The following is a 27441-nucleotide window of genomic DNA, read 5'->3' on the forward strand; positions in this document are numbered from 1 at the left end:
TTCTATCTCTGTCTGTCTGTCTGTCTGTCTATCTGTCTGTCTGTCTGTCTGTCTGTCTGTATCTCTCTGCCTGTCTGTCTGTCTGTCTGTGTCTGTCTATCTATCTTTTATTCTATCTCTGTCTATATGTCTGTGTGTCTGTCTGTCTGTCTGTCTGTCTGTCTGTCTATCTGTATCTCTCTCTGCCTGTCTGTCTGTCTGTCTATCTATCTTGTATTATATCTCTGTCTGTCTGTCTGTCTTTCTATCTGTCTGTCTGTCTGTCTGTCTGTCTGTCTGTCTGTCTGTCTGTCTGTATCTCTCTCTGTCTGTCTATCTGTCTGTCTGTCTGTCTATCTTTCTGTCTGTCTGTCTATCTTTCTATCTCTGCCTGTCTGTCTGTCTGTCTATCTATCTATCTTTTATTCTATCTCTGTCTGTCTGTCTGTCTGTCTGTCTGTCTATATGTCTGTCTGTCTATCTGGCTGTCTATCTTTCTGTCTGTCTGTCTGTCTGTCTGTCTGTCTGTCTATCTTTCTTTCTGTCTGTCTTTCTATTTCTGTCTGTCTGTCTGTCTATCTATCTTTTTTTCTATCTCTGTCTGTCTGTCTGTCTGTCTGTCTAGCTATCTAGCTAGCTATCTCTGTCTGTCTATCTGTCTATATTTCTTTCTGTCTGTCTTTATCTTTCTCTGTCTGTCTATCTGTCTATATTTCTTTCTGTCTGTCTTTATCTTTCTCTGTCTTTCTGTCTGTCTGTCTGTCTGTCTGTCTGTCTGTCTTTCTGTATCTCTCTCTGCCTGTCTGTCTGTCTATCTATCTTTTTTTCTATCTCTATCTATCTATCTATCTATCTATCTATCTATCTATCTATCTATCTATCTATCTATCTATCTATCTATCTATCTATCTATCTATCTATCTATCTATCTATCTATCTATCTATCTATCTATCTATCTATCTATCTATCTATCTATCTATCTATCTATCTATCTATCTATCTATCTATCTATCAGTGGTCAAACCTCTCATGAAGTCATAAACACAATCCATTTTTCCCAGTATTGCAAATATTTATCCATAGATCTAATGAAAACCCTTGTATCGTTTCTAACCCGAATGACTGAATCATTGCTGTAATGTGTGTGATATTGTAATATGAGTGTGATCTCTCAGGCTGCCTGGAGGTTTTACGCCACAAACTTGAATCGCACGGATCTCCATTCGACGTGGGACTATTACGAGAGGACCGTATCGGTGCCCATGTACAGGTATATAAACCTCTGAGTCTCTCTATCCCAGCATTCCTCTGGGGTTTCAGACGAGATCTCTTCAGACGTGTCCACATCGATCCGCTCACTGACCTTTCAGGCAGATTTGTGCAGATTGTGAAGGTTAACCGCGCTGTCCACACACTGCCTGCGTGTGGCGGTTTGCCTGTCATATGTGATGCATCTGCAGTGTTGGGGAAAGTTGAAAAGTAATGCATTACAATATTGCGTTACTCCCTTAAAAAGTAACTAATTGAATTACTTAGTTACTTTTTAAGAAAAGTAATGCGTTACTTTACTTTTGTGTTACTTTTTCTCACCTGGGCTAGGCTTGGTTTTGTTTTTGTTTTTTTATAACAAAAAATGTTATATTTTTGTGCAACGGTAAAGGCCTCTTCATACCAAAATGTAAATAATGCGCCCCAGGCTGAAGTAAAAATGCAGATTCCCTCATGAACACTAGAGGGCGCAGCTCTGGATAATGGAGGAATAGATGCAGGAGAAAAGTTTTACCAATAAAAACAAAAAACCTAGTAATTTTCATCATCGAAGGTCAGCAGCAAGACATTGGTAAATTAAATATAAAGGTAGATTATGCATAAAAATAGTTGTTTTATTTAACATTTAATTATTGGAGGTTTGCATAGTACTCTGATTTTGCATTTGACTGATTTTATTTATCTTGAGGAGTACAGAATCTTTATTGTGCAAGTGAGATAAATAAATGCTCACATTTAGTCTAGAACTACAATAAGCCTCATGTTTACACACACACACACACACACGCCTCTGCACTTATTTTTCTTCAACATGGGGGCAGGAGAGCTGTCAGTCAAATTAATATGAAAAGTAACTCAGATATTTTTTTGTAAATTTGAAAAGTAATGCGTTACTTTACTAGTTACTTGGAAAAAGTAATATTATTACGTAACTCAAGTTACTTCATTCCCCCAACACTGTGCATCTGAGTCATTAGAGAGTGTGTGTAGATGCCGAAGCTTTAGAATCATATGTTTATGACATGTTATTATTGGATGTGAAGCATATTTTGCACTGATCTTTCAAAGCAGTTTAGGATATATAATGATTTTCTCTGTTCCTCAGAGTTCACAGTCTGCAGTGTGTTTATTAATAGTACCTTGCTAGTTTTTTGTCGATTCTTCTGTCCAAAGAAGCTTCCAGATTTATGTAAGCATTGTGCAGCACTTCCTCTTCACACATCATCCGTGTGCCAACAGCTCCTGTGTGTGTTTTTCCAGACTCATCCCTCCCCTGAACCAGCTCGATCTCCTGAGAAACCTCAAGAGCAAATCCGGCCTGTCCTTTAGGTAACGTCAAACGTTTGATTTTTCTCAGATAAATAATGCATTTATGTGTTAAAGTATTGAATTGTAGCATCTCAAGGTACATTGATACGGTGTCAAGACATGAGAAATCAAATTTGCCTTGATTGTTTGACAAATAAGAGTTTTTTGTGCCATTAAAACATCCGGCAAGTTTCAGAGTTTAAAACGTCCTCCTCGTTATAAACAAAGCATTTATTGAATCAAGCTCCAAAAATGGCTCATGTGGATATACTGCAGGATCTGTGATGTCACACGGGTCAAATACAATTGCATATGTCCGCCTCCAGAGCAATACATCAGAGAATGTTATACATTATTGCACCATAGGCCCCGCCCACTGGTACCATAGGCCCCGCCCACTGGCATTAAGGAGTTTTACACATCGAGAAAATGGGCAAAGAGGCGGGACGTGGGCGGAGCTGAGGTGATGACTAACAGACAGCAGACAAACGGCAATCCACCTGTCACTCAAAGTGGCCACGCCCTTAATTATGCAGAACTTTTTTGCAGAGATTTTTTGCACCTTATGAAATAGTTGTATCTCCAAATATACATATATTTACTCTCTCTCTCTGTTTCTCACACACTCACTCACTCACACACACACACTATATATATATATATATATATACACACATACTCAGACACATACATTTATTTTTAATAATTGTTATATATGTATATAAATGTTTTTGATATTGTAATGTTTTTTATTGTCTGTGCAAGTCTTGTTTATCTTCATTGTGTTTTTATAACCAATATATTCTTTTTAAGGGGTTGTTTAGCCTTTCTTTTTATATATATATATATATATATATATATATATATATATATATATATATATATATATATATATATATATATATATATATATATATATATATGTGACCCTGGAGCACAAAACCAGTCATAAGTCATATGGGTAAAAAATTATCGATTCAACTTTTATGCCAAAAATCATTAAGATATTAAGTAAAGATCATGTTCCATGAAGAAATTTTGTAAATGTCCTACTGTAAATATATATAAAAAAATATTATCAGTACACTCTAAAAATAACCCAAAATAACCCAAGTTGGGTTGAAAATGGACTAACCCATCAATTGGGTTGTTTTAACCCAGCATTTGGGTTGTTTTAACCCAGCGGTTGGGTTAAATGTTTGCTTAAAACAACCCAACCGCTGGGTTAGTCCGTTTTCAACCCAACTTGGGTTATTTTTAACCCAACATTTTTTAGAGTGTATAATGCAAACGAATGAGTTATAAAAACATTCACCATCAACATTCACAGTCGTCATGAAGGGCAAAATTAGCCGTATAGACCAAAAGCACAGTTTGTCCCAGACTGTAAACATGTGTTCTTCTGCTGTAAAGTTGGGCATTTTAACATGAGCTCAATGAGATTCTGCTCCTTCTGGAGTCTGTCTCTAGTGGCCAGTCCATGAACTGCAGTTTAACTCACTTCCGTATCGGCTTCAAGAGAAACTGCGGGAGGTTGCGATTGGTTTAACGGCTAACATTTGCCTAAGATGTGAGAGCCACAACAAATGCAAATAGAAGCCATTATAATCACTGACGCTGTCTACACTGGGATGCGTGTTCATCGCGTCGGAGGGTTATATGTTTGTTCTGAGCATTTTATTCAGTAAATGAGGCACAGTGTAATGGAGAGTTTGGAACGAAACTTGTTGACAGAGCGACTTTTGACTCTGACACCAGCTGCATCACAAACCATAAGTGAATGCTTTCATAATGCGAGTGGGTGTTGATACTGTTTCCTATGTAGTGACGTTAACCAATCATAACAGTGGGCGTTTACTGACACGCCTTAATCGTTCAAAAAGGTAACCGGTTTGATGCTAGTTTGTTAAAGGACATTCAAAAGTATGATCTTGTGTTCCAACACAGGAAGGAATCCCAACCTGAACCCTCTCCGAGGTTAGTAAGAATCATATTTCTCAGACACCACAAAACAGGGTTTCTTCTAATATCATATTTAACGCGTACTTTTGCATGCATCATGTCAGTGCACTGCAAAAAATACCTTTCTTACTTAGTATTTTTGTCTTGTTTTCAGTCCAAATATCTAGAAAATCTTACATTTAAGAAGCATTTACTAGACAAGCAAAAGTTGTTGTCTTGATTTGGGGGGAAATAACTCAAAATTAATGGAGTTTTTGCTTAAAATTAGCAAAATAATCTGCCAATGGGGTAAACAAAATAATCTTTATTCAAACAGAAAGCAAGATTATTTTGCTTACCCCATTGGCAGTTTATTTTGCAAATTTTAAGCAAAAACTCCCTTAAATTTGAGTTATTTCCCCCCAAAACAAGACAATAATTTTTATTTGGCTGGTAAATGCTTCTTGTTTTTAGAATTTTTAGATGTTTGGACCAGAAACAAGACAACAATACTAAGTAAGAAAAGCATTTTTTGCAGTGCGTCATCCGTTCTGTCAGCACAGGATGTGTTTCAGAGATGTTGTTTGTGTGCAAATATTTTATCAGTCCAACAATGCATGTCGGCATGAATGAACACATTGTTTGCATGTGCATGCGTGTGTGTATATAAGCTTGACCTTGTTTGTGTGCAGACAGATGTGTGGCGTTTAATAAGCCATTGAATATGTCCGCCCACGTTTCAGCGAAACACAGAAACTCCTTCGGCTTCCCTCCAGGGAAACACTTCATAATAACCTTCGTTAACAAACATTACGTAATGCATTTCAGAACAGCACTGTTTGATTGTAATTTATTTGTAATAATTTTTGGGAATGTACTGAATACAACTGCAAATACTGTACATGATGCTGTAATGCACAGTATTTCCATTAACTTATTTATCATTTAGTTTACACATTTATTTTGTAAAAGTGTAATTATAAGCATTTACAGGTGAGCAAAAGTTAAAGTTTGAATTAAATTGTTAAAAATTGAAGTTTGTGACAGCGAGGGGACACGTTTCTAGCATGATTTACCACATTGCTAGCATGATTTAGCAGTAATTAACAGGATAATAGCATGTTTTAGCATGTTAACATAAATTAGCATTTTGCTAACATGTTTTAGCATGTTGTTAGTGTGAATTAGCACAATGTTAACATGTTTTAACACATTACTAGAATGAGTTTGCATTTTGCTAGCATGATTTAGCATGTTTTGCTTTCATGAATTAGCATTCTGGTAACATGATTAACATGTTAAAACCATATTTTAAAACGCTGTCAACATGAATTAGCATGTTTGTTAACATATTTTAACACCTTGCTAACAAGGTTTAACATTTTGATAGCATGTTTTAACATGAATTGCCATGTTGTAAACATATTTTAACACATTGCTAACATGGTTTAGCATTTTGTTAACATGATTTAACATGAATTACCATGTTGGTAACATATTTTAACACACTGCTAACATGGTTTAGCATTTTGTTATCATGATTTAACATGAATCACCATGTTGCTAACATATTTTAACACATTGCTAACATGGTTTAGCATTTTTGTTAACACGGTTTAACATGAATTACCATGTTACTAGCATGATTCAGCATGTTTTGCTAGCTCGTTTTATCACGTTGATAACATGATTTAACATTTTGTTAGCATTTTTTAACATGAATTAACATGCTGATAGCATTAACTATCATGTCGCTACATGTTTAACACATTGTTTGCATGCTTTAACAAATTGCTAACATGTTTTAACATGTTGTTATCATTAATTAGCATTTGGCAAAATGTTTACCATGTTTCTAACATGTTTTAACGACATGCTTGAATTGATGAACATTTAATGCACAACGTGGTGATTTGTCAATTATACATTTTAAGACCTTTTCCAGATATATTCAGAATATTGTATCAAATAAACAACCCTGCAAAATAAAAAATCAACATCAGAATGTGTAAACCCATCTAACAAACATATGTTCTAAGAATCTTTACTAAGTTATGAAAACATTATTTCTGAATGTTCAAAAAGTCCAGTTTTTTAAATGTTCTAACAAAAATTCCCTTGGTTATACGAACGTTGGGGAAAACATTAGGGGAATGTTTTCTCTATGTTCTCATTTTGCATGTATTATGGGAAGTCTTTAGTCTTTAGTAACCCACTTATGCTCTGGGACCAGAGGTGGACAAAGTACACAACTACATTACTTGAGTTGAAGTAAAAGTACTATTGGACAAAATAAATATTTCTCCATTACAAGTGAAAGTTGTAAAGATAGATTTTTAGTTAAGTAAAAGTACAGAAGTACTTGCTTTTAAAAGTGCTTAAGTATCAAAAGTAAAAGTAAACGCATTATTTTATTATCGTTGCATTGTTGTAAGAATGCACGCTGTTCCATCATGGTGGTTTAAGCCAGTCATGCTCCATCCGACATGCTAGCATACCTTGAACTCATTTAAATACTTGTTTAAAAGTTACAAAGCTCTTATCAAAGTCTAAATCATACTAGAAAAGAAAGGTTTCTACATTGTGTTTATTTGACAGGATTATGTAAAAAAAAAAATTCTGAAAGGACTTCAGTTAACATTATTAGCCCAACTATGTTTTTGCATGCTAACTAACATCATCAAGGCTATGGCAACTTGGCGGGTAAATCTATAAAAATCATTTGACCGACCATACTTAATATCAGTGTTAATTTTGACAGCAAATTTTGATTTAGTTTTAGTCTTTTGACTATAATCTGAATTGTTTTAGTCTAGTTTTAATTGACTATAATAAGATTTTAGTAGATTCAATAGACTAAACTTCAGTTCTTGTGGTCTGGCGTCTGAGAGGCAGCTTTCTGTGCACTTTCAGACTTATCCACGTCTGCTCTTCTGAATTTGAACTTTTAAGTATGACTGTGGTTGCGCGCACTGCGTCTGGGAACTGATGCCTTCTATTTTACCATCAATTGATTGTGATCAATTGTGATCCTACAAGAGTGATTACTGATCGGCTGTCTGCAAAAAATAAATAAATAAAGCGAATCCCGTTTTAAAGAAGAAAACTAATCATCCACTGGGTTTCAAAGCAGCTACGACTTTCTACTTCGAGGGCCTTGATAGAAATGTAGTGGAGTAAAAAGTACGATATTTGTCTTTCAAATGTAGTGAAGTAAAAGTCATAGGTTTCCATAAAAAATACTACTCAAGGAAAGTACAGAGACCCAAAAAGTGTACTTAAGTACAGTACTCAAGTAAATATACTTAGTTACTGTCCACCTCTGTCTGGGACCATTTTTTGGGATTTCTGCCTGGATTTGGCCGACCCAAATTGAAAAGCTTCCCATACACACATACAGTGTCTCTAAATACACACTTTTGGTGTAATTTTAAAGGAAACCCTTTGAAGTGTCATAAACCACTGCTAAAAGTGATAAGCTGTAATACCCCCCCCCCCCTCCAAAACAAAGTGCCGCTTTTTTATTATTTGTTTATAAATTCAGTTTTGAAAGAGTGTATCTCAGGCCATGTGTGCTCTAGCACCCTGCAGACAGTCATCTGAATAAATCTTGCATGCATGATCCAGACAAAAATCTTTTTTCCAGTATTTTCTGGAATCTAGTGGAAACAGTCCAAACTGTCTGCAGGGTGCTAGAGTACACAGGGCCTGAGTTACACACTTTCAAAACTGAATTTATCACCAAAAAAACAAAAAGCGCCTCTTTTTTGTGCGTGTGTGTGTGTGTGGGGGGGGGGGGTTATTACAGCTCAGACAACATATACTCACATGTTTATCACTTTTAGCAGTGGTTTATGAAACTTCAAAGGGTTTCCTGTAAAATAACACCAAAATGTTGTATTTAGAGACACTGTATGTGTGTATGGGAAGCTTTTCAATTTGAGTCGGCCAAATTCATGCGGAAATGGTCTCAGAGTAATTTAGTGTAAATAAGTTACTTTGTGTAAAACAAATGCCAACGTGATGCATATCTCCAGAAAGTAGAGACTCTAAGCTTTCAAATGAACCACATATGAGGTCAGAGCTCCTCCACAGACATTTAACATTTAAAGCATATACTTGATCATGTCATTCCGGACCCTGATCAGGGTCTGCAGTGTTTAAGTGGTTAAAAAACATTAGACTAACGTCCAACTAAAATGTTTCAGAAAAACGTTCCATGAACAAACATGGTAACTTTGAATGAACGTTCTATTAACGTTACTGGAAGAACGTTTTTTCATACATTTGAGAGAACCTTTTCCAGAACGTTTTGAGAGCATTCCCTGTTAGCTGCAATCCTAGTATGCATTTACCCAAATCAGCTAGTTCTTAGAGCTCCAGTTTTTAAACGCAAATTAAATGTGTTTGTCTTTTAAGTTCAGTCTCTAACTTTTAAACCCTTTGACCCTTCACAGTCAGAAAGTGAGTCTGAAAGAGCGCGTTTTCTCCAGCCCGAGAAACTCTGCGACCAAAGGGAAGAACTCTCCTCAGGGCCAGCAGTCCCTCCGACGCTCTCCTAGCGCAAACAGCATCGAGGACAGCCCGTCCAAAGTTCCCAAGAGCCTCAGCTTCGGCCAGACAAGTCGGGCCAGACAAGCCTTCCGCTTTAAAGGAGCCGCGTCCCGGCAGAACTCAGAAGGTGAGGGAAACCAACCCGTTCCTGTGCGCTTCTGCACTGTTGCCTTCTGTATCTGTATGCTTTGGTCATGGTTTGGTTGTTGTAGGTGTTAATCAGTTAAGAGGAAGTCATATAAATGTTTGTATAGGTCGTCACAGTTATTAAAAGTTGTAGGCTCATACAGCACAAGTGACAGCTGTGAAGTGCAAGATCGCTGTAGTTTGTGCACTTGCGTAAAATGTCAGACAGTGAAAAACTAGTGTCTGGTCTTGTGTTTGAGATCGTTTTAAACTGGTTAGGCATCAAAGACTTACAAGATGTACAAACACATTACTTGTGAATGGGAGAAAGAGCAATGCGAACTATGGCGGAATTAGTCCTGCCTTCTAAATAAAAGTGTATCAAAAGTCCACAATAGAAGTTACAGTGAACAATACACGACAATGGGAACATGAGGGCTATTCATACACAAGGACTAAACACTAACAAGGAACACCTGAAGCAATGAGCCAATGAGAACATATGGAGGACATATGACTTGACCAACCAATAAGAACATGACACATAGACAAGGGAGCCAATCAGAACAAGACACATGAACATGGGAAACACAATACATGTTCACATGAGGGCGAGGAGGTCACATGACAAAACAGGAACCTAGACTAAACCAAATAACAAAATAAACATAAACGTGATCCAAAACCCAAACCAATGTGACATAAGCCCCCCTTTTAAAAAAGGGCGGTTCCAGATGCCTTAATTGCACACCCACCCAAAATCTAACCAGAGTCCAGGAGCCGTGGAGCACCAGCGTGTGAGCCACGATTGGCATGGGATCTGCCTCTGTGGCCGGGAGTGTTATACCCCCCAAACAATTTATTTGGGTGACTCTGCCATGGCAAATATGATGGGTGAGCGCTCTGGCATGGTAGCCATGACGTGACGAGGCACTGGTGTGGCGGCCATCTTGGATGAAGGCTCAGGCATGGCAGCCATCTTGTCTGAAGACTCAGGCTTGGCGGCCATCTTGACTGAAGACTCAGGCTTGGTGGCCATCTTGGCTGAAGACTCCGGCTTGGTGGCCATCTTGGCTGAAGACTCAGGCGTGGTGGCCATCTTGGCTGAAGACTCAGGCGTGGCGGCCATCTTGGCTGAAGACTCAGGCTTGGTGGTCATCTTGGCTGAAGACTCAGGCGTGGCGGCCATCTTGACTGAAGACTCAGGCTTTGCGGCCATCTTGGCTGAAGACTAAGGCTTGGTGGTCATCTTGGCTGAAGACTCAGGCGTGGCGGCCATCTTGGCTGAAGACTCAGGCTTGGTGGTCATCTTGGCTGAAGACTCAGGCGTGGCGGCCATCTTGACTGAAGACTCAGGCTTTGCGGCCATCTTGACTGAAGACTCAGGCTTGGTGGTCATCTTGGCTGAAGACTGCCATGGCGGCTATCTTGGCTTAAAACATAAACATGATCCAAAACCCAAACCAACATGACAAAAAGAACCAATCGCCAATTGGTAAAGTCATTGCGTCACTGCAGCTACTGTTAGAAGTTCAGATTGCCATGAAAATGCGCTTTTTTAAACCAATTTGAGCATAAAAAACAACATTTATGGGCCAGTTCATGTCAGATTTTGTAATTTAACTTTTTCCCCGCCATTGATGGAGTTTTCCGTCATTTATGAGAAAATGCTTTCCCGCCAGCGGCAGAATTTTCCGTAATTTATGAGACAATTGGCGGAATATTCCGGCTTTCCATGTTTCCATGTCCAAACACGGAAAGCCAGAAAATTCGGCCATTGGCGGGAAAGCATTGAAGGCTCAAGTCTGAAAGCATCTTCTGAACGAGCACTGAATCTCCTGATCAAAAACACAGGGGAAGAAGAAGCAGAAACAAGCAATAAAAGCATTGCTTATACACGTTGTAGTCTTTGAAAACAATGTGATTTTCTCAGCTTTTTGTAAGAAACTTACCCACATTCAAGTGCTGATGAAAAAAGAATGCATGAAGCTAGAATAAAATTAAAAAGCAGAGGCGTTGTTCTTTCTTTTTGAGATATGTTCAGATATTCATACTACAAAATATTCTGGGGGCCATGACATTTTTGTGAAAATGATCAGAGCCGCTGGCGGGGAAAGAGTTAAATGTGAGTGTGATGAGCTGATTCCCCCATTCATGTAGAATAGACTTGGTCTTGGATGCTCAAAATACACAATACTTTATTAAGCTTGAATAAGTAGCATTAAGAAGAATCCTCAGCTTGATTATCTACTAGATTAATTTCACACAATCCAGATCTACTAGTTCCACACATCAGGATTCTTATTCTGTCTTTCTGTTGTGCCATTGCATGTGGTTTTTGTGATCGGTGTAATTCTTTCTGTCACTGTTATCGTGCGTATCAAGCTTATCGATAATCGAGTCGAGTGTTGCATTTGCTGTCAATGTTTTTGTGAAACTAATATTCTTGAGCCAATTATTTTATTAGCTAATATGTGTAATCATTTATTCATATTTAAGACAACTATTATATGATTGGTATGAATACAGTATATGATTTCATGACATAAATTATGGCATAAATATATATTATTTTACATACCAATCATAGCATTTGCCTTGAATCGTTAGGTTGTGTTTGTTGGAATATTGAAATATAATTTATGAAAAAGTCTGTGCTTTGGTTACACTTTCCACAAAGTGCAAATTCAACGACTGTTTCAAGTGGACAAGTTTTATTTAAGAATGTACAATTTTAGATGATGAATTATACTGTAAGAGCATAAGTCGTCAGCTTCACATGTATATGAGACCGAATCACATGGACGGCTGCAGCTTGTGGAAAGAACAACCTTTGTAATCCATGCGTGTGTTTATGATTTCCCCCTCGTCTTCTCTGATGAATGTGGATCCTGATGCTGTCCTTTCCGTTTCTATGTTGGATGCTGATGCTAAAGTGCTCATTGAGATGCAAGAGGAAGATTTGAGACACAGGAACTCTCCAGGTCAGGCGATCCACATGGGTCAAGCTCCCATATTCAATCAATCTAACCAGCACAACTGCAATGAGTTTGGTTTGGGCTATGAAAAATAGAATTGTATTGAAATATTTGACATTAATTAAAGGGTTAGTTCACCCAAAAACGAAAATTCTGTCATTAATTCCTCACCCTCATGTCGTTGGACACCCGTAAGACCTCCGTTCATCTTCAGACACAAATGAAGATATTTTAGTGTAAATCTGATGCTGAGAAAGGCTTCAGATAGGCCTCCATTTGCATTCAGTACATTTACACTCACAAGACTCATAAAAGGCACTTAAAACGTCGTTACAAAGTCCATCTCACCACAGTGACTCTACAATAATTTTACGATGCGACGACAATAGTTTTTGTGCACAAAAAAAAATCAAAATAACACCTTTATCCAACTTGTTCTTGTCTTCCGTGTGTGCCTCCACGACGCATGCGCGAGAATATGACGAAGCGCCAGCGTTCGGGAATCCATGAAATGCACACTTTAGCCCCATTTTGAGAACTACGCCGAGACCTAAAGCACGATCAATGTAGAATTCAACAGCTTAGACACGCGCGTCTTCCTCTGCTTGTCAACAAATGTGTCCGAACGCCGGATCTGCGTCATATTCTCGCGCATGCGTCGTGAAGGCACACACGGAAGACAAGAACAAGTTGGATAAAGGTGTTATTTTGATTTTTTTTTGCGCTCAAAAACTATTGTCGTCGCATCGTAAGATTATTGTAGAGCCACTGTGGTGAGATGGACTTTGTAATGACGTTTTAAGTGCCTTTTATGGGTCTTGTGAGTGTAAATGTACTGAATGCCAATGGAGGCCTATCTGAAGCCTTTCTCACCATCAGCTTTACACTAAAATATCTTCATTTGTGTCTGAAGATGAACGGAGGTCTTACGGGTGTCGAACAACATGAGGGTCAGTAATTAATGACAGAATTTTTATTTTTGGGTGAACTAACCCTTTAAGCAGTATATCACACAATTAACTTCCAGTTTAATTCCTCATGTGCTTTAATTGGGTTTAATTCTCGTCTCTTGACTAAAGCGCTCACTTTGATACAGCATGTTAAATGTATTGTTTTTAACCTATTTAAAGCGACAGAGTATAAGATTTTCCATTCTTATTTGATTGCATATCTCTCAGGACCGCTGGGAAGACTTTAAACTCAGCATCCACATCATGAATAATATTGTTGTTGAAACTCTGTCTATTAGTTGTGAGGATAGTTAATTCAGCCAAATATTTAAATTCTGTCATCGTTTACTCATCCTGTAGGTTTGGGTGAACTACAGTTGATGACTTCCATAGAGGTCAATAGGGTCAACTGTTAGGTTACCCATATTCTTCAAAATATCTTCTTTTGTGTTCAGCAGAAGAAATAAATTCATACAGGTTTGCAGCAACTTGATGGTGAGCAAATAATAACAGAATTCTAATTTTTGAGTGAACTATAAGGATTCAGCGGTCATTTGGACAAATCTGCTAAAATGGCCACCAACAGTCAACCAAACTTCAGCGGCCAGTTATCCCAAATAGGATCATCTGATCTTAATGAAGTTTAGACATATGTAAATACACATCTTTAAGAGGCACTGTACCAAATTTAGTGTAACTCAGTCACTAGGTGGTGCTGTAATCAGCCAATGCACTATACAACCCATCAAATGTGACCATATTGGGTTAAATTATATTTTCGATTGGAAAAAGACCCAATTTTTTAAACTCAACATAGACTTAGACAGACTTGGGCAACATAGACATTGTTAATTCACGTTAGACATTCGTACAATATCTTACCACTTGTTATTCAGGTCATTTTTAATCTTTTGTTTTGCAGACGCAAGACAATTGAATTTTCATGCATAGTCCACATTGACTAATGGGTCTGTATCATGTAAACGCAGTGTGCAAACTTAATACAATTTGGTGCGTAAGGACGCCAGGACAACCTGAGGAGACACACCAAATTTCATGAAAATATCCCTAGAGGGCGCTTCATATCTCCACAACTCATCTAATAGAGGAAACTGATTCAAATGTGATTGGTTTGGACATCACAGCGGTCTGAGGATATGCCGGTCTGTAAAATCTTACCTGCTTTAAATGCTTGTGCTTTCTGCTTGATTTTGAACTATATTTTCCAAAAGCATAAGTTGAAAAATTTTCCTGTTGAAATGTTTGCATGTTCGCAAACAATTTGCATGATGTATTTATTTATTGTTTTTGCTCTATCTTTTTTTTAATTAGCACTTTTATATATGAAAAAATTGCCACTAATGGTCCAGTTATCAATCTAATCCTGTTACTAAAGTCCCATATCTTGTGAAATATATTCAGCGTCCTAAAACATGAATATATGCAAGATTATTGGGTTCTGGCTACAATTTTGCCATTTTAGCAGATTTAAAGCAATAATTAAAACTGAAGGCAAGTTCTGTTAAAATCCAATCAAAGCACATGGAAGATTACAGTTCACATTATGTTTTTTAGGTGCATTAAAGTTGCATAACAACTAAACAACCTTCTGTATTTCATGTTCAAATAATTTTTACATGTGCTTCATTAATGTTCTTTTATCAGTGATGACTTGTTTTAATAGTAACATTATATTTTCTCATTTTAGTTGTTTTTAGAAACGTCTAGCAATTGCAACTAGTCATGTTGAGGTCTGTTAAGGTCTTGCTGTCATCTATAAATTGATAGAAATATTTATAATAGCTTGATGTTGTTGTAAAAGTTCGAGAAAACCTTGCGATTGTGAGAATGTTGCAGAATTCAAATTGCACCTTCACTTGAATGTCATTTCATTGTGTTTAAACACTGACACTCTTTGCGTACTTGAACATTTCCCATCATACAAGAAAGAGTGTGTGTCGTTTCTCTGATGGTGAATGCTTTATTTGAAAAGCACAACAAAAGAATAACTTCAGAGCTCAACCTGGTTCACCTTCAGAGAAATTCAGAATGCATTTAATATGTCATTCTTATGAGCATTGTTCCTTGACGTTTCTAGATTTAAAGCAGGTCTGTTTTGTCGTTGTTTCTGTAACCAGCCTTTATCTCCCCTGACTATCGCAGCAATTGAAGGGTTAATCAGTAAGAAACGATCTAGGGTTTTTACCGACCCTAGAACTAGTGCTAGTTGTTGGCTGCAAACTTTGCTCCTTTAGCTGCATGTGAAGAAAACGAGTTCGTCCTGAGGAGGAAACGTGAATGCAATGAAACTTCCCAGCTAACACCACAGAGCCGAGGAACAACTCGTCAACCTCATTATTAACCCATTTCAGACCGTCATTCTTCACTCCAGGGGTTGGAGCTGTACGGTTGTTTTAAGGCTCTGTGGTTTATTTGGCATAATAAGCACAGGTAGATTTATTTTTACGCACCGGTCCGGTTCCAGATGGTCTGCCACCAATGGGGACACAGGAGAGAGACACCGTGGCCCAAAATGAGACACGCAATCAGCATTTGCATGCAAGAAACAGGGCTGGTTAGTGTTATTAAGTGATAATGACTCTGGATCAGTTATTCTCAACTGGTGGGTCATGACCCAAAAATGGTATTTGTTAAAGAAAATGATCCGTATTGCATTTAATACCGGTTACAGGTTTGGTATTTTATCAAACCAGTTGAGAACCGCTGCTGTAGAAAACTCAAGGTAGTTAAGAAGATGTACTTACATTCAAGTTTAATCGTTGAAAACAGTCAATGCAATTGATGAAACTGTTTCTTTACGGACATTAACAGCACTTATTAAAGGGATAGTTCACCCAAAAACGAAATGTTTATGTTTATCTGCTCACCCCCGGGGCATCAGAGATGTAGTTGTGTTTGTTTCTTCAGTTGAACACAAATGAAGATGTTTAACTCCAACCGTTGCAGTGTGAGAGTCGTATAATGATGTCAATGGGGATATTTATATGAGATATGAGAGTAAAAAACAAAGACATACGAATCCTTATTAAACCATGCGGCTCGTGGCGACGCATTGATGTCTTAAGACACGAAACCATCGAAAAACCCAACAGTATTTATGTTATTTTTTTACCTCTTATCAGACGAATGTCATCTAGTATTCCCAGCACCATAACTTCCGGCGAATAAGGTCAAAATACTGGCGCGATCAAAGATAAATATACGTAGATGCCTCATTCAACCGATCCGCGCAGGCACTAATGAGGAATCTATGTTTATATTTATGATCGCGCTGGTATTTTGACTTTATTCGCCGGAAGTGATGGCGCGGGGACGGCTGAATGCAGAGCCATAGAAAAAAATGAAATAGTTTTAAATATGGATAGTTTTCTTACACAAACGCATCGATTCGCTTCAGAAGGCCTTTATTAACACCCTGGAGCCACGTGGAGCAGTTATATGACAGACAGATGCACTTTTTATGGGCTTCAAAAACAGAGCAAATATTACTGCTATTATAATGCTTGGATTAGCCAGAAAATGTTTAATATAACTCAGATTTTATTCGTCTGAAAGAAGAATGTCATACACACCTCGGATGACTTGAGGGTGAGTAAATCATGGGCTAATTAAAATTTTTGGGTGAACTATCCCTTTAACTCACTCATAGTCAAACCGTTTGTTAACTGATGTCTTTTGACCTGCTTTGTAAAATGGGTTTTCACTGAATCCAAAATGTGCCACAGGAAGTCAGTCTGCTGAAAAATGACGAGTTGAATTATATGGCATAGTTTTCTGCTGTTTGCTTGTACAGTCACCTCAACAACGCGCTTGGACTTTAAGTCACGCTTAAACATGTCTGAATGTCCCTGCACTCGATACAGAATATCAAATCAAGTTCTGCGTTTCAAACGGTTTTTATCAGAACCAGGGGCGGTTCTACTAGCAGTTTACTACCATGCATACACTGTAAAACATCATCGTGATTTTAACGGTAAAAGACTGTAAAAATGCTATGGTGAAAAACTGTTAATTGGTTAACAGAAGGTTTCCGTACTATATACGGTGACTAACCTTACATTTAATTTACAGTAAAATACTGTTAAATTTACAGTTTTTGGAAGTGAAAAAGAACCAGTCATTGTGTAATTTACAGTGAAAAAACGTAAATTGACATTCCAAGAATTCCCTGCGTGACACTTGATGTATTTTCGTTGAAATAACAGTTTCGTCTTAGTTTGTTCTAATCAGTTATGTATATTAGGGTTTTATGTTACATCTGATGTTGTTAAATTAATGTAAATTAATTCATCTGTGTTACCATGATGGTGTTTACTGTGATTGGTGCTTGTCAGTATCAAAGGTGAATAACAGATATAAGTATTTCAATAGGTCGATAATTTAACATTATTTCAGTTAATGAAATAGGGTTTTACCGTAAATTTATATAGTGAACACGTAATTATTACAATATAAACATTTAAATTATATGGTTTTGAATTGTAAAATAAAAGATTTTTTAACCGTAATTATAACATTATAAACCTTTAAATTAAATGGTGCTGTCCCGTAAAACCTAAAACGTTACTGCTGTATTTTTTACAGTAAAGTTCTGGCAACCACAGCTGCCGGTTTTTTTTACCGTAAATGTAACTGTTTATTAATACTTATAAAGCAATACTTATAAAGCTCCCCCGAAAAAAATGTTTATTTCTCTGATCTTCATATGAGCATTTTAAGATGTTCTGAAGGCCAAAAGATGAGATAACAATAGCTTGAACACCATGTCAGTGGGCAGTAGATTATTTGTCTTTCTTATATCCACATCTCTCTTTTTCTTTGTTTTTATCGTGCTCAGTCTCTTCCCGTCCTAACGCTGAGCTTTGACTGATATAGTTTTTACATTTTCGTCAGTGAAGAAAGTAAACATATGGTTTACATATTAATGTTTTATGAATACTTTTCTTAGACACGTTAATTTACTGTTCATTAAAGTTTTAAGTTTATTAAATTAAAACACAATCATTACTAATCTTATGCCCAATACAGGCTAAAATAGCTGAGCTTTTTATTATTTATTGAAGGGTACAAATGGAATAATATTAATTTACAATATGTACACATTCATTATTAAACTTATGCCTAGAAGAAAACGGCTTTGTTAATATTTCTTGTTTGTTAATTACATTATGAATCACAATGGCCTATTGGCAATTCAAAATGGCGAAATTAGACAAAAGTTTATTCATTTGCCTGAATATTTTTGTCTTTGTTTAACATTTCTGACTTACAGAAGCAGCTGTCTTAGCTTACATTTCTCACTTGACGTCGAGTCGCGCTGCTAAAATTCGTGCTCAGCCTCAGCAGCTTCTGTGAACATAAAGCCCGCCTACTCTGATTTGATTGGTTTTCTCAAATATGTTGAGATTGACGAGCGGTGACAGACCAATGAGAGCTCAGATCAACACACACACCTCTGCTTCTGACGTGCGCTCTGCTCGGATTGAAGAACACACTGATTAACGCAGATTAAAAGACGGGACGAAGCCGAAGCCTCCCGCCAGTTTCATATGTTTGAAAGGTTAATCACACATTTTTTAGGGAGGCTGGACAGAAGTTTAGGGGAAGCCCCACTAAAAATGGTCTAGAACCGCCCCTGATCAGAACCAACTTTTTTCATTAATGCTTAAAGGGGTGATGAATTGAGAAATCAACTTTCCTTTGAGCCTTTGATAGATAAAAGTACATTGTGATATAAGAATATCCTGTAAGTTTCAGAGCTGAAAACTTCCTTACACTCTAAAAAAAAAAAGGTTCTATATGGCACCAAAAATGGTTCTTGGCTCGTAATCATAGGGGAACCTTTTTTTAGTGCTATATAGCACCAATTTTAAGCTTTGATCACAGGAATAAATTGCATCTTACAATATATTCACATAGAAAACTGTTCTTTTAAATGGTAAAAATATTTCAGAATTTTACTGTATTTTTAATCAGATACAAAAATAAAAGCAGCCCTTGATTGGATGTTTTATTATCTGATGCAGTGGTCCAGTTGAACTTGTCTTGAGTGTCCAGGTGTGTTTTGGGGTCACTGTTTGGCTTTGATGTATTTTGGGCCACGGTTGTCTCAGATTTCCCATGATGCACCAGTAGTTGTAAGAATGGCGTTGCACGGACTGAGCTGGTTCTCAGAGGTTAGGGGTTTGTGCACTAACTCTAGAGTCCTCCTGTTTTTTAGAAGCCAGCCTTCCCGGAGAAGACATTGTTGATGACAATAAGAGCTGCCATTGTGAGTTTGTCCCTCAGGATTTAACGCCGGGACTAAAAGTTACCATCAGGGCCGTGTGGTAAGCAAAGATGAGCCAGGCAGCATCACTCAGAGGGATTTAATGCTCCATCACACGTGTAATATTATTGATAATATAGAGCAGTCTGCATCACATAATATTACCTCATAAACTCAGGCTTTCCTGAATGTAAGTGACAACACTCGCTACATTCAGTCTTTCGAGTGCTTCGTTACATTCACACTTTCATTGCTCAGTTCATGCCAGCGACGCTTATGCATGAGATATTTTTAATATCGAAGGTCAGTATCAAAACCACAAACAATATTTACCACTCGTTCAGGACTAAATCTCACCAAAACCAGATGTTCAGGTCATATTTTACTGCAAAATCGGCTTTAATTAATCACTATACTATTCAGTTTAGTTCATTTTTATTGAAAAATATTACGATATAGGCTAGACACATTAAAATAAAAATGATAAAACACACAACAAACTTATTATGACTTTACATTTAAATTAAAACAGGAAATATAAAAAACTAACTGAGAATATTAATGAACACTATTGAAAACCAAAGCAACATTTCTCATTTTTATTTAGTTTAACTTAATTGATGAACTAAAATAATACAATAAAATAAACATTAATAAAAAACTATAGACATTTTAAAAACTAATGAAATGGAAAAATGGAAACACAGAACATAAAAATAAAAACTAAATTAAAAATATTAACAAACAAAAAAATTATATTGAAAACCAAGGTCATTTCATGATTTTATTTAATTTAACCCAAACTAAAATAACTACAACTGAAATAATTTTATGAAAATTAATAATAAAATTAACAAAACACACAACAATTTTTTTTTAAATTTAGCTACAAAATGGGAAATATAAAAATCAAAATGAATTCAAAATATCAGTGTAAACTATAATATTGAAATCCAAGCCTAACTCATTTTTATTTCGTTTATCTTGAGCAAAAATAACTCAAACTGAAATAAAAATTATTTTAAAAAAACTATAGGTTTTTAAAAAATAAATAAATGGCAAACCACACAACAAAATTATTAAAACTTTAACTGAAATTAAAATGGAAATATAAAATATAATAAAAAGAAAAATATTATATAATATTGAAAACCAAAGCAAATTTCTCATTTTTATTTAGTTTAACTTGATGAACTAAAAAAACTAATAAAAATAACAAACATAAACAATATTACAATTTTAACCAAAATTAAAATAGAATTCAAAACTAAATTCAAAATATTATATTGAAAACCAAGGTAATATCTCGTTTTTATTTAATTTAATCCAAACTGAAATAACTAAAACTAAATTAAAATTAATAAAAAATATAGACATATTTAAAATAAATAATAAAACTTTAGCTACAAATTTAAATGAAAACAGAAAATATAAAAATGCGAACTAATTAAAAATATCAGTGAATACTACGGAAAACAAACCAAACTCATTTTATTTACTTTATCTTGATTAACTAAAATAACTCAAGCTAAAACTGGATAAATAAATAATTAAAATATATTACAAAATAAAATGGCAAAACACAAAATTAAATTACAATTTTAACTAAAATTAAAATGAAATCAGGCAACATAACTAATTTAAAAAAAAAATCAAAATATAATAAGGCAACATCTCATTTTTATTTGAAATAAAATAACTTAAACTTAAACTGAAATAAAAATTTATAAAAACTGTATATATATATATATATAATTTTTTTATAATATAAAAATGGCAAAACACGCACAACAAAATTATTACAAATAACTAAAATTAAAACAAAAACAGAAAAAATAAAAATGAAAACTAATTCAAAATATTAGTGAATAATTTTGAAAATCAAGCCAAACTCATTTTTATTTAGTTTAACTTGATGAACTAAAATAACTAAAGATACAAATTAATTTAAGAAAAACTATATCAAAAATAATAAAAATGTCAAAACACACAACAAAAGTGTTAAAACAATCTGAAATCAAACTGCAAAAAAAAAAAAAAAAAAACGAATTCCAAATATTAACAAAAACTATAATATTGAAAATCATGGCAACATTTATCATTTTAATTTTGAACTAATATAACAAAAAAACTTAAAATATATAGAGATAAAATATATAAAATTAAAACAAAATTATAATTAATAAAAAATACTACACTCTAAAAAATGCTGGGTTAAAAATAACCCAAGTTGTGTTGAAAATGGACTAACCCAGCGATTGGGTTGTTTTAACCCAGCAATTGGGTTGTTTTAACCCAGCAATTGGGTTGTTTTAAGCAAACATTTAACCCAACCGCTGGCTTAAAACAACCCAAATGCTGGGTTAAAACAACCCAATTGCTGGGTTAGTCCATTTTCAACACAACTTGGGTTATTTTTAACCAAGCATTTTTTAGAGTGTAGTGAAAACTATAGAAATGGACGGGTCAAATAAATAGGAAAGCAAAACATATTTGAGTGTTTGTGGTGAAATATGACCCTGGACAGGCTGTGTGTGTGTGTGTGTGTGTAATGAGTGATAATGTGTGTGAACTCTCTGTCCCGCAGCATCATGAGGTTCATGGTGTCCAAGCGCAAGTTTAAGGAGAGTCTGAGGCCGTATGACGTGATGGATGTGATCGAGCAGTATTCGGCCGGACACCTGGACATGCTGGCCCGCATTAAAAACCTCCAGTCCAGGCAAGAGCAGATCCCCTTCACACACACACACACACACACACACATCTCTGTTCCTCTGTCTGCATGGCTGAGTGTTTTCATATCTGTCAGAAGGTGAACAAACTCTTCACTTCAGCGGCATAATGTGTGTGTTTGACTGACATTATCTACATTTTCATGTTGAGATATAATATCATGATATTTGAGCAGCATATGTGGGTCAGTTATGATTTCTGTGTCCAAATCTATTCATTTATTCATAAAATGCAGTTCATACTTGGAAAGAAACTGGATTTCACAGAAATTGCTAGTAAATGTCACAAATAATTTCAAAGACACATTGAATTAAACATGACGTTTTGAAGATTGAAATAGTAGTTTTCTTGTTTTATTTATTTACAAAATATTTTATTGTTGACTGTGTTTCAGAAAATGTACCGTTTTTTTATGACATGGACATTTTAGGTGTGATTTTCAAATTATTAAACTTAGAGAAAATGATTCAGAAATTCATGATATTTGTAAAAATAGTTTTTTTTACCTACACTCAAGATGTAGTGAACATTTATTGTTATATATTATGAGAGAAAATATATAAATATTCTGATATAAATGAAAGTTAGGTTGAAATAAAATACCTAAAATTGAAACGTATAAAATAAAATATAAACATGTTTTAAAAATAACTAAGAAAAATGGCAAAATTATGAAAACAAACTCAAATTAAAATGAAAACAGTAAATGTAAAAATAAAAACTATAATACTGAAAACCAAGGCAACATTTCACATTTTTATTTGAACTAAAATAACACAAAAAAAAACTAATAAAAAAACTCTATAGATATATTTAAAAAAAAAAACACACAACAAAATTATTAAAACTTAAAAAATTTAAAAAATTAAAACGAAAACAGGATAACTAATTCAAACTATTAACAAAAATGATATATTGTAAACCAAGGTAACATTTCTCATTTTTATTTGGCCTAACAAACACACACATATATAAATATATTTATTTATTTACAAACTTAATAATAAAAATGGCAAAACACAACAAAATTATTAAAACTTTAGCTTAAAAAGTAAAATATTGAAAACCAAGGCAGCATTTATCATTTTTATTTGAACTAAAATAACTCAAACTTAAATTGAAATAAAAATGTATTTAAAAATATACATATATTTAAAATATATTAATAAAAATGGCAAGATACACAATAAAATTATTACAACTTTAGCTAAAATTAAAATGAAAACAGGAAATAATTCAAAACTAATTTCTAAAAACTAATTCAAACTATTAACTGACATTATAATATTGTTTTTATAAATTATAATTTATTATTTATTATATATATATAAAAAAAAAAAATATATATATATATATAAAAAAAAAAATATATATATATATATATATATATATATATATATATATATATATATATATATATATATATATATATATATATATATATATATATATATATATATATTAAAAAATATGAATAAAAATGGCAAAACACAGAACAAAATTAATAAAACTTTAGCTAAAAATAAAAACTAATTCAAAATATTTTTTCAAAAACTATAATATTAGAGAAACTAAGGCAACATTTCTCATTTTTATTTGAACTAAAATAACAAAAAAAAATCTTTTAATAGAAATAAAAACTATATATATATTTAAAATTAAATATTAATAAAAATGGCAAAAACACAACAAAATGATTAAAACTAACTCAAATTAAAACAGAAAATATAAAAATTTAAACTAATTCAAAATATTTGTGAAAACTATAGTGATACTAAAAAGGGTCAGAGAAATAGGGAAGCAAAATATATTTATTCGTTCTTTTCTTTTTATATATGTGGTGAAATATGACCCTGGACATTTGAAATCAACATCATCATTGACCCATGAAACCTTAAGAAACAACACTTGTCAGTGCACTTATGTAGGGAAATCATGAATTAATGTGGTGATGATTTTACACATGTAAATATATTCTGAAGACATGAATGGCATACTTTCACCACATGTTGTTGGCTGATATCAGGGAGCTTTTCTCGTATAATAACCTTCATAAAGTATGTCTGGAATATATTTTCTGGGCTTGTTGTTGTTGGTTTGTGTTTCTCCCCGTCTCACGTCCTGACGTTTGCGCCGTCATTCTGCATTGTGCTGTCCTCTACTCTATTTGCTTTGCCAGGTTAGATATGATATTGGGTCCTCCGGGTCCCAGCACCCCTCGCCAAAAGAAGTGTTCAACCAAAGGAACCACAGAGTCGCCCCAGTTGTCTTCTAGGTTAGGACGCCCCAGACTGCATCATCTCCCGGGCCTGTGTTAGAGACCAGTGAAGAAACCTGCTTCTGTTTCAGACTACATGGCTAGTAGAGACTGAGCACAAACGCCACTCGTGGACCAAAAGGCTCTGTCTGGGTTCAAAATACAGAGAAACGTCTTCAATGATTCCATTGTCGAAGGGGATGCTTGTTTTTGTAAATGCCCTAAAAGTTTTTTTTTTTTTAAAGTATGAGGGAAAAACGTGGCATGTCGAATTCAGAAACGCTTTTATTAGCGACACCGGTGGCCGTTGAGTGAACTGCAACTTATTGCTCATGCAACGTACAAGACACTAATGGTGCGTTCAGGCGCGAATTAAGCTAATAAATCGCGCTATTCACGTGTAGTTGGACGCTTGAACATTTTGAGTTTACTCACTTCATTCGCGCGTGATATTCGCTTCACAACCAGGGCTTAAAAACGGAAAAAAATATCAATCGGTTCACTCCGAGCAGAATCGATATTTTAACGTTTCCGTTTTTGCGTTCCTCATTAAACATTACTGTTCCGAAAACGGTTTGATTTGAAAAAATAACGGTTAATAACGTTATTTTAATTTAATTTAGCCAAACAAACAAATATGTATAAATAAAGACTTATTTTCACTCAATAATAATATAACGCATGATAATTAAACTTGAATATTTATTTCATAACATTTTTAAAACCACAACAGAAATACATGCATTAATTACAAAGCATAAACAGCGGGACAAATATTGACCTGTTTTAATGGAGCGGAAAGTGGCCCTCTATATGCCTATTCTTTGTTTTAAAAATTGCAAATAAATAAAGAATAAATAAACTGGATAACCATTGCTATTTTAATGCACCGTCAACTGGTATTTTCAAAGCAAACACTGCGCAACACGTCCTTGCATCACATAATCAAATTCAGTCCGCTAATAAAGCTTGATCATTTAATGCAACATAACATACCATTTAATACGAAGCATCAACCGTCTATATAGAAAACATTGACCTGTATTGGCAATCTGAAAGACTATAGGAAAAATGTTTGATAGATGCTAGTAACCTACTTGGATAGGCTTAAACGAAATCCACAAACTAGCCTAAATCAGTCTATTTGAGCTTAAAGTCCGTACTGCTTATTTAAACGTACGAAAAGAATGTCCTCCAATACCTGCACATTCATAGTAGACCTCAGCGGGGAAAGAAATGTACTTGAGGCATGTAAATGCGCGCTCTTACTGACTTGCGTTACCGGTAGATTCATAGATGATGGTGCGCGGGCATTTCACTCACGCTTGATCCGTCAACGTCACATGCTGTAGCTACTCTATTCATGATTGGTCACTGCCAAATTAAAATATTAAAGAGAACGATAAAATAACGTTATTAACTGGTTAATGGTCATTTCAAATAAACGTTTCTGTTCAGAACGATTCAAATTGATTTTGATTTCGTTTTCGTTTTTGTTCCTCTTAAAATTTCGTTCGTTTCCTTGAACCGGTTCAGAGCCCTGTTCACAACAGACGTGAATTCGTGTCATGGGAGGGGCTTCTGTCAGCGGCTCGTCGTATTAAACAATATAATAATTAAGGCACAGAAATAAGAATACATGTTAATGAATAGGGTATTTAGAAAAAAGACAATTTCAGACATTCTACCCTGCAAAAACACATTTCCCGATGGCACAACCACTGCAGTACAAAATTATATTATATTAATTATATTAATTATATTATATTATATTATATTATATTATATTATATTATATTATATTATATTATATTATGTTATGTTATGTTATGTTATGTTATGTTATGTTATGTTATGTTATGTTATATTAATTATATTATATTAATTATGTTATGTTATGTTATGTTATGTTATGTTATGTTATATTAATTATGTTATGTTATGTTATGTTATGTTATGTTATATTAATTATATTATATTAATTATGTTATGTTATGTTATGTTATATTATAGTATTTTATTATAATTCAATTCAATTCAAATTTATTTGTATAGCGCTTTTCACAATACACATTGTTTCAAAGCAGCTTCACAGAAAGTGCATTTCATAGATGTACAGTAAAAATGTTAGAAAGAGAATGTTAAAGAAAAATGTTAGGATAAGTTAATCAATCATGTATTATTTTAGGCCATAACAACGCTGGCGTTGAGTCGTCTCTTCACAGGCGTCGAGTCGTCTCATCACAGGCGTCGAGTCGTCTCATCACAGACGTCGAGTCGTCTCTTCACAGGCGTCGAGTCGTCTCATCACAGGCGTCGAGTCGTCTCATCACAGGCGTCGAGTCGTCTCATCACAGGCGTCGAGTCGTCTCATCACAGGCGTCGAGTCGTCTCTTCACAGGCCTCGAGTCGTCTCATCACAGGCGTCGAGTCGTCTCATCACAGGCGTCGAGTCGTCTCTTCACAGGCGTCGAGTCGTCTCATCACAGGCCTCGAGTCGTCTCATCACAGGCGTCGAGTCGTCTCATCACAGGCGTCGAGTCGTCTCTTCACAGGCGTCGAGTCGTCTCTTCACAGGCGTCGAGTCGTCTCTTCACAGGCGTCGAGTCGTCTCTTCACAGGCGTCGAGTCGTCTCATCACAGGCCTCGAGTCGTCTCATCACAGGCGTCGAGTCGTCTCATCACAGGCGTCGAGTCGTCTCATCACAGGCCTCGAGTCGTCTCATCACAGGCGTCGAGTCGTCTCATCACAGACGTCGAGTCGTCTCTTCACAGGCGTCGAGTCGTCTCATCACAGGCGTCGAGTCGTCTCTTCACAGGCGTCGAGTCGTCTCATCACAGGCGTCGAGTCGTCTCTTCACAGGCGTCGAGTCGTCTCATCACAGGCGTCGAGTCGTCTCTTCACAGGCGTCGAGTCGTCTCATCACAGGCGTCGAGTCGTCTCATCACAGGCCTCGAGTCGTCTCATCACAGGCGTCGAGTCGTCTCTTCACAGGCGTCGAGTCGTCTCATCACAGGCGTCGAGTCGTCTCTTCACAGGCGTCGAGTCGTCTCAT

At 35.4% G+C, this 27441-nt stretch overlaps 1 protein-coding gene across 6 annotated transcripts in view; it reads left to right on the top strand.

Annotated features, from left to right (window-relative positions):
- kcnq2b (potassium voltage-gated channel, KQT-like subfamily, member 2b) overlaps positions 1-27441 on the top strand; it is a gene marked incomplete at both ends in the record, with an annotated part of 81670 nt that overhangs the window by 46684 nt on the left and 7545 nt on the right. The window contains 7 exons of one of the 6 annotated variants that reach the window (XM_079840327.1): positions 1156-1250; positions 2489-2578; positions 4505-4534; positions 8956-9179; positions 12115-12162; positions 19330-19456; positions 21983-22114. In XM_079840327.1, coding sequence (XP_079696453.1) covers positions 1156-1250; positions 2489-2578; positions 4505-4534; positions 8956-9179; positions 12115-12162; positions 19330-19456; positions 21983-22114 — 746 coding nt within the window. The remainder of the gene's footprint in view (positions 1-1155; positions 1251-2488; positions 2579-4504; positions 4535-8955; positions 9180-12114; positions 12163-19329; positions 19457-21982; positions 22115-27441) is intronic. The other 5 variants (XM_079840328.1, XM_079840329.1, XM_079840330.1 and 2 more) reach the window with 5 other exon arrangements.

The sequence above is a fragment of the Gobio gobio genome, assembly GCF_949357685.1.
Source record: "Gobio gobio genome assembly, chromosome: 17".
Classification (NCBI taxonomy): Eukaryota; Metazoa; Chordata; class Actinopteri; order Cypriniformes; family Gobionidae; genus Gobio; species Gobio gobio.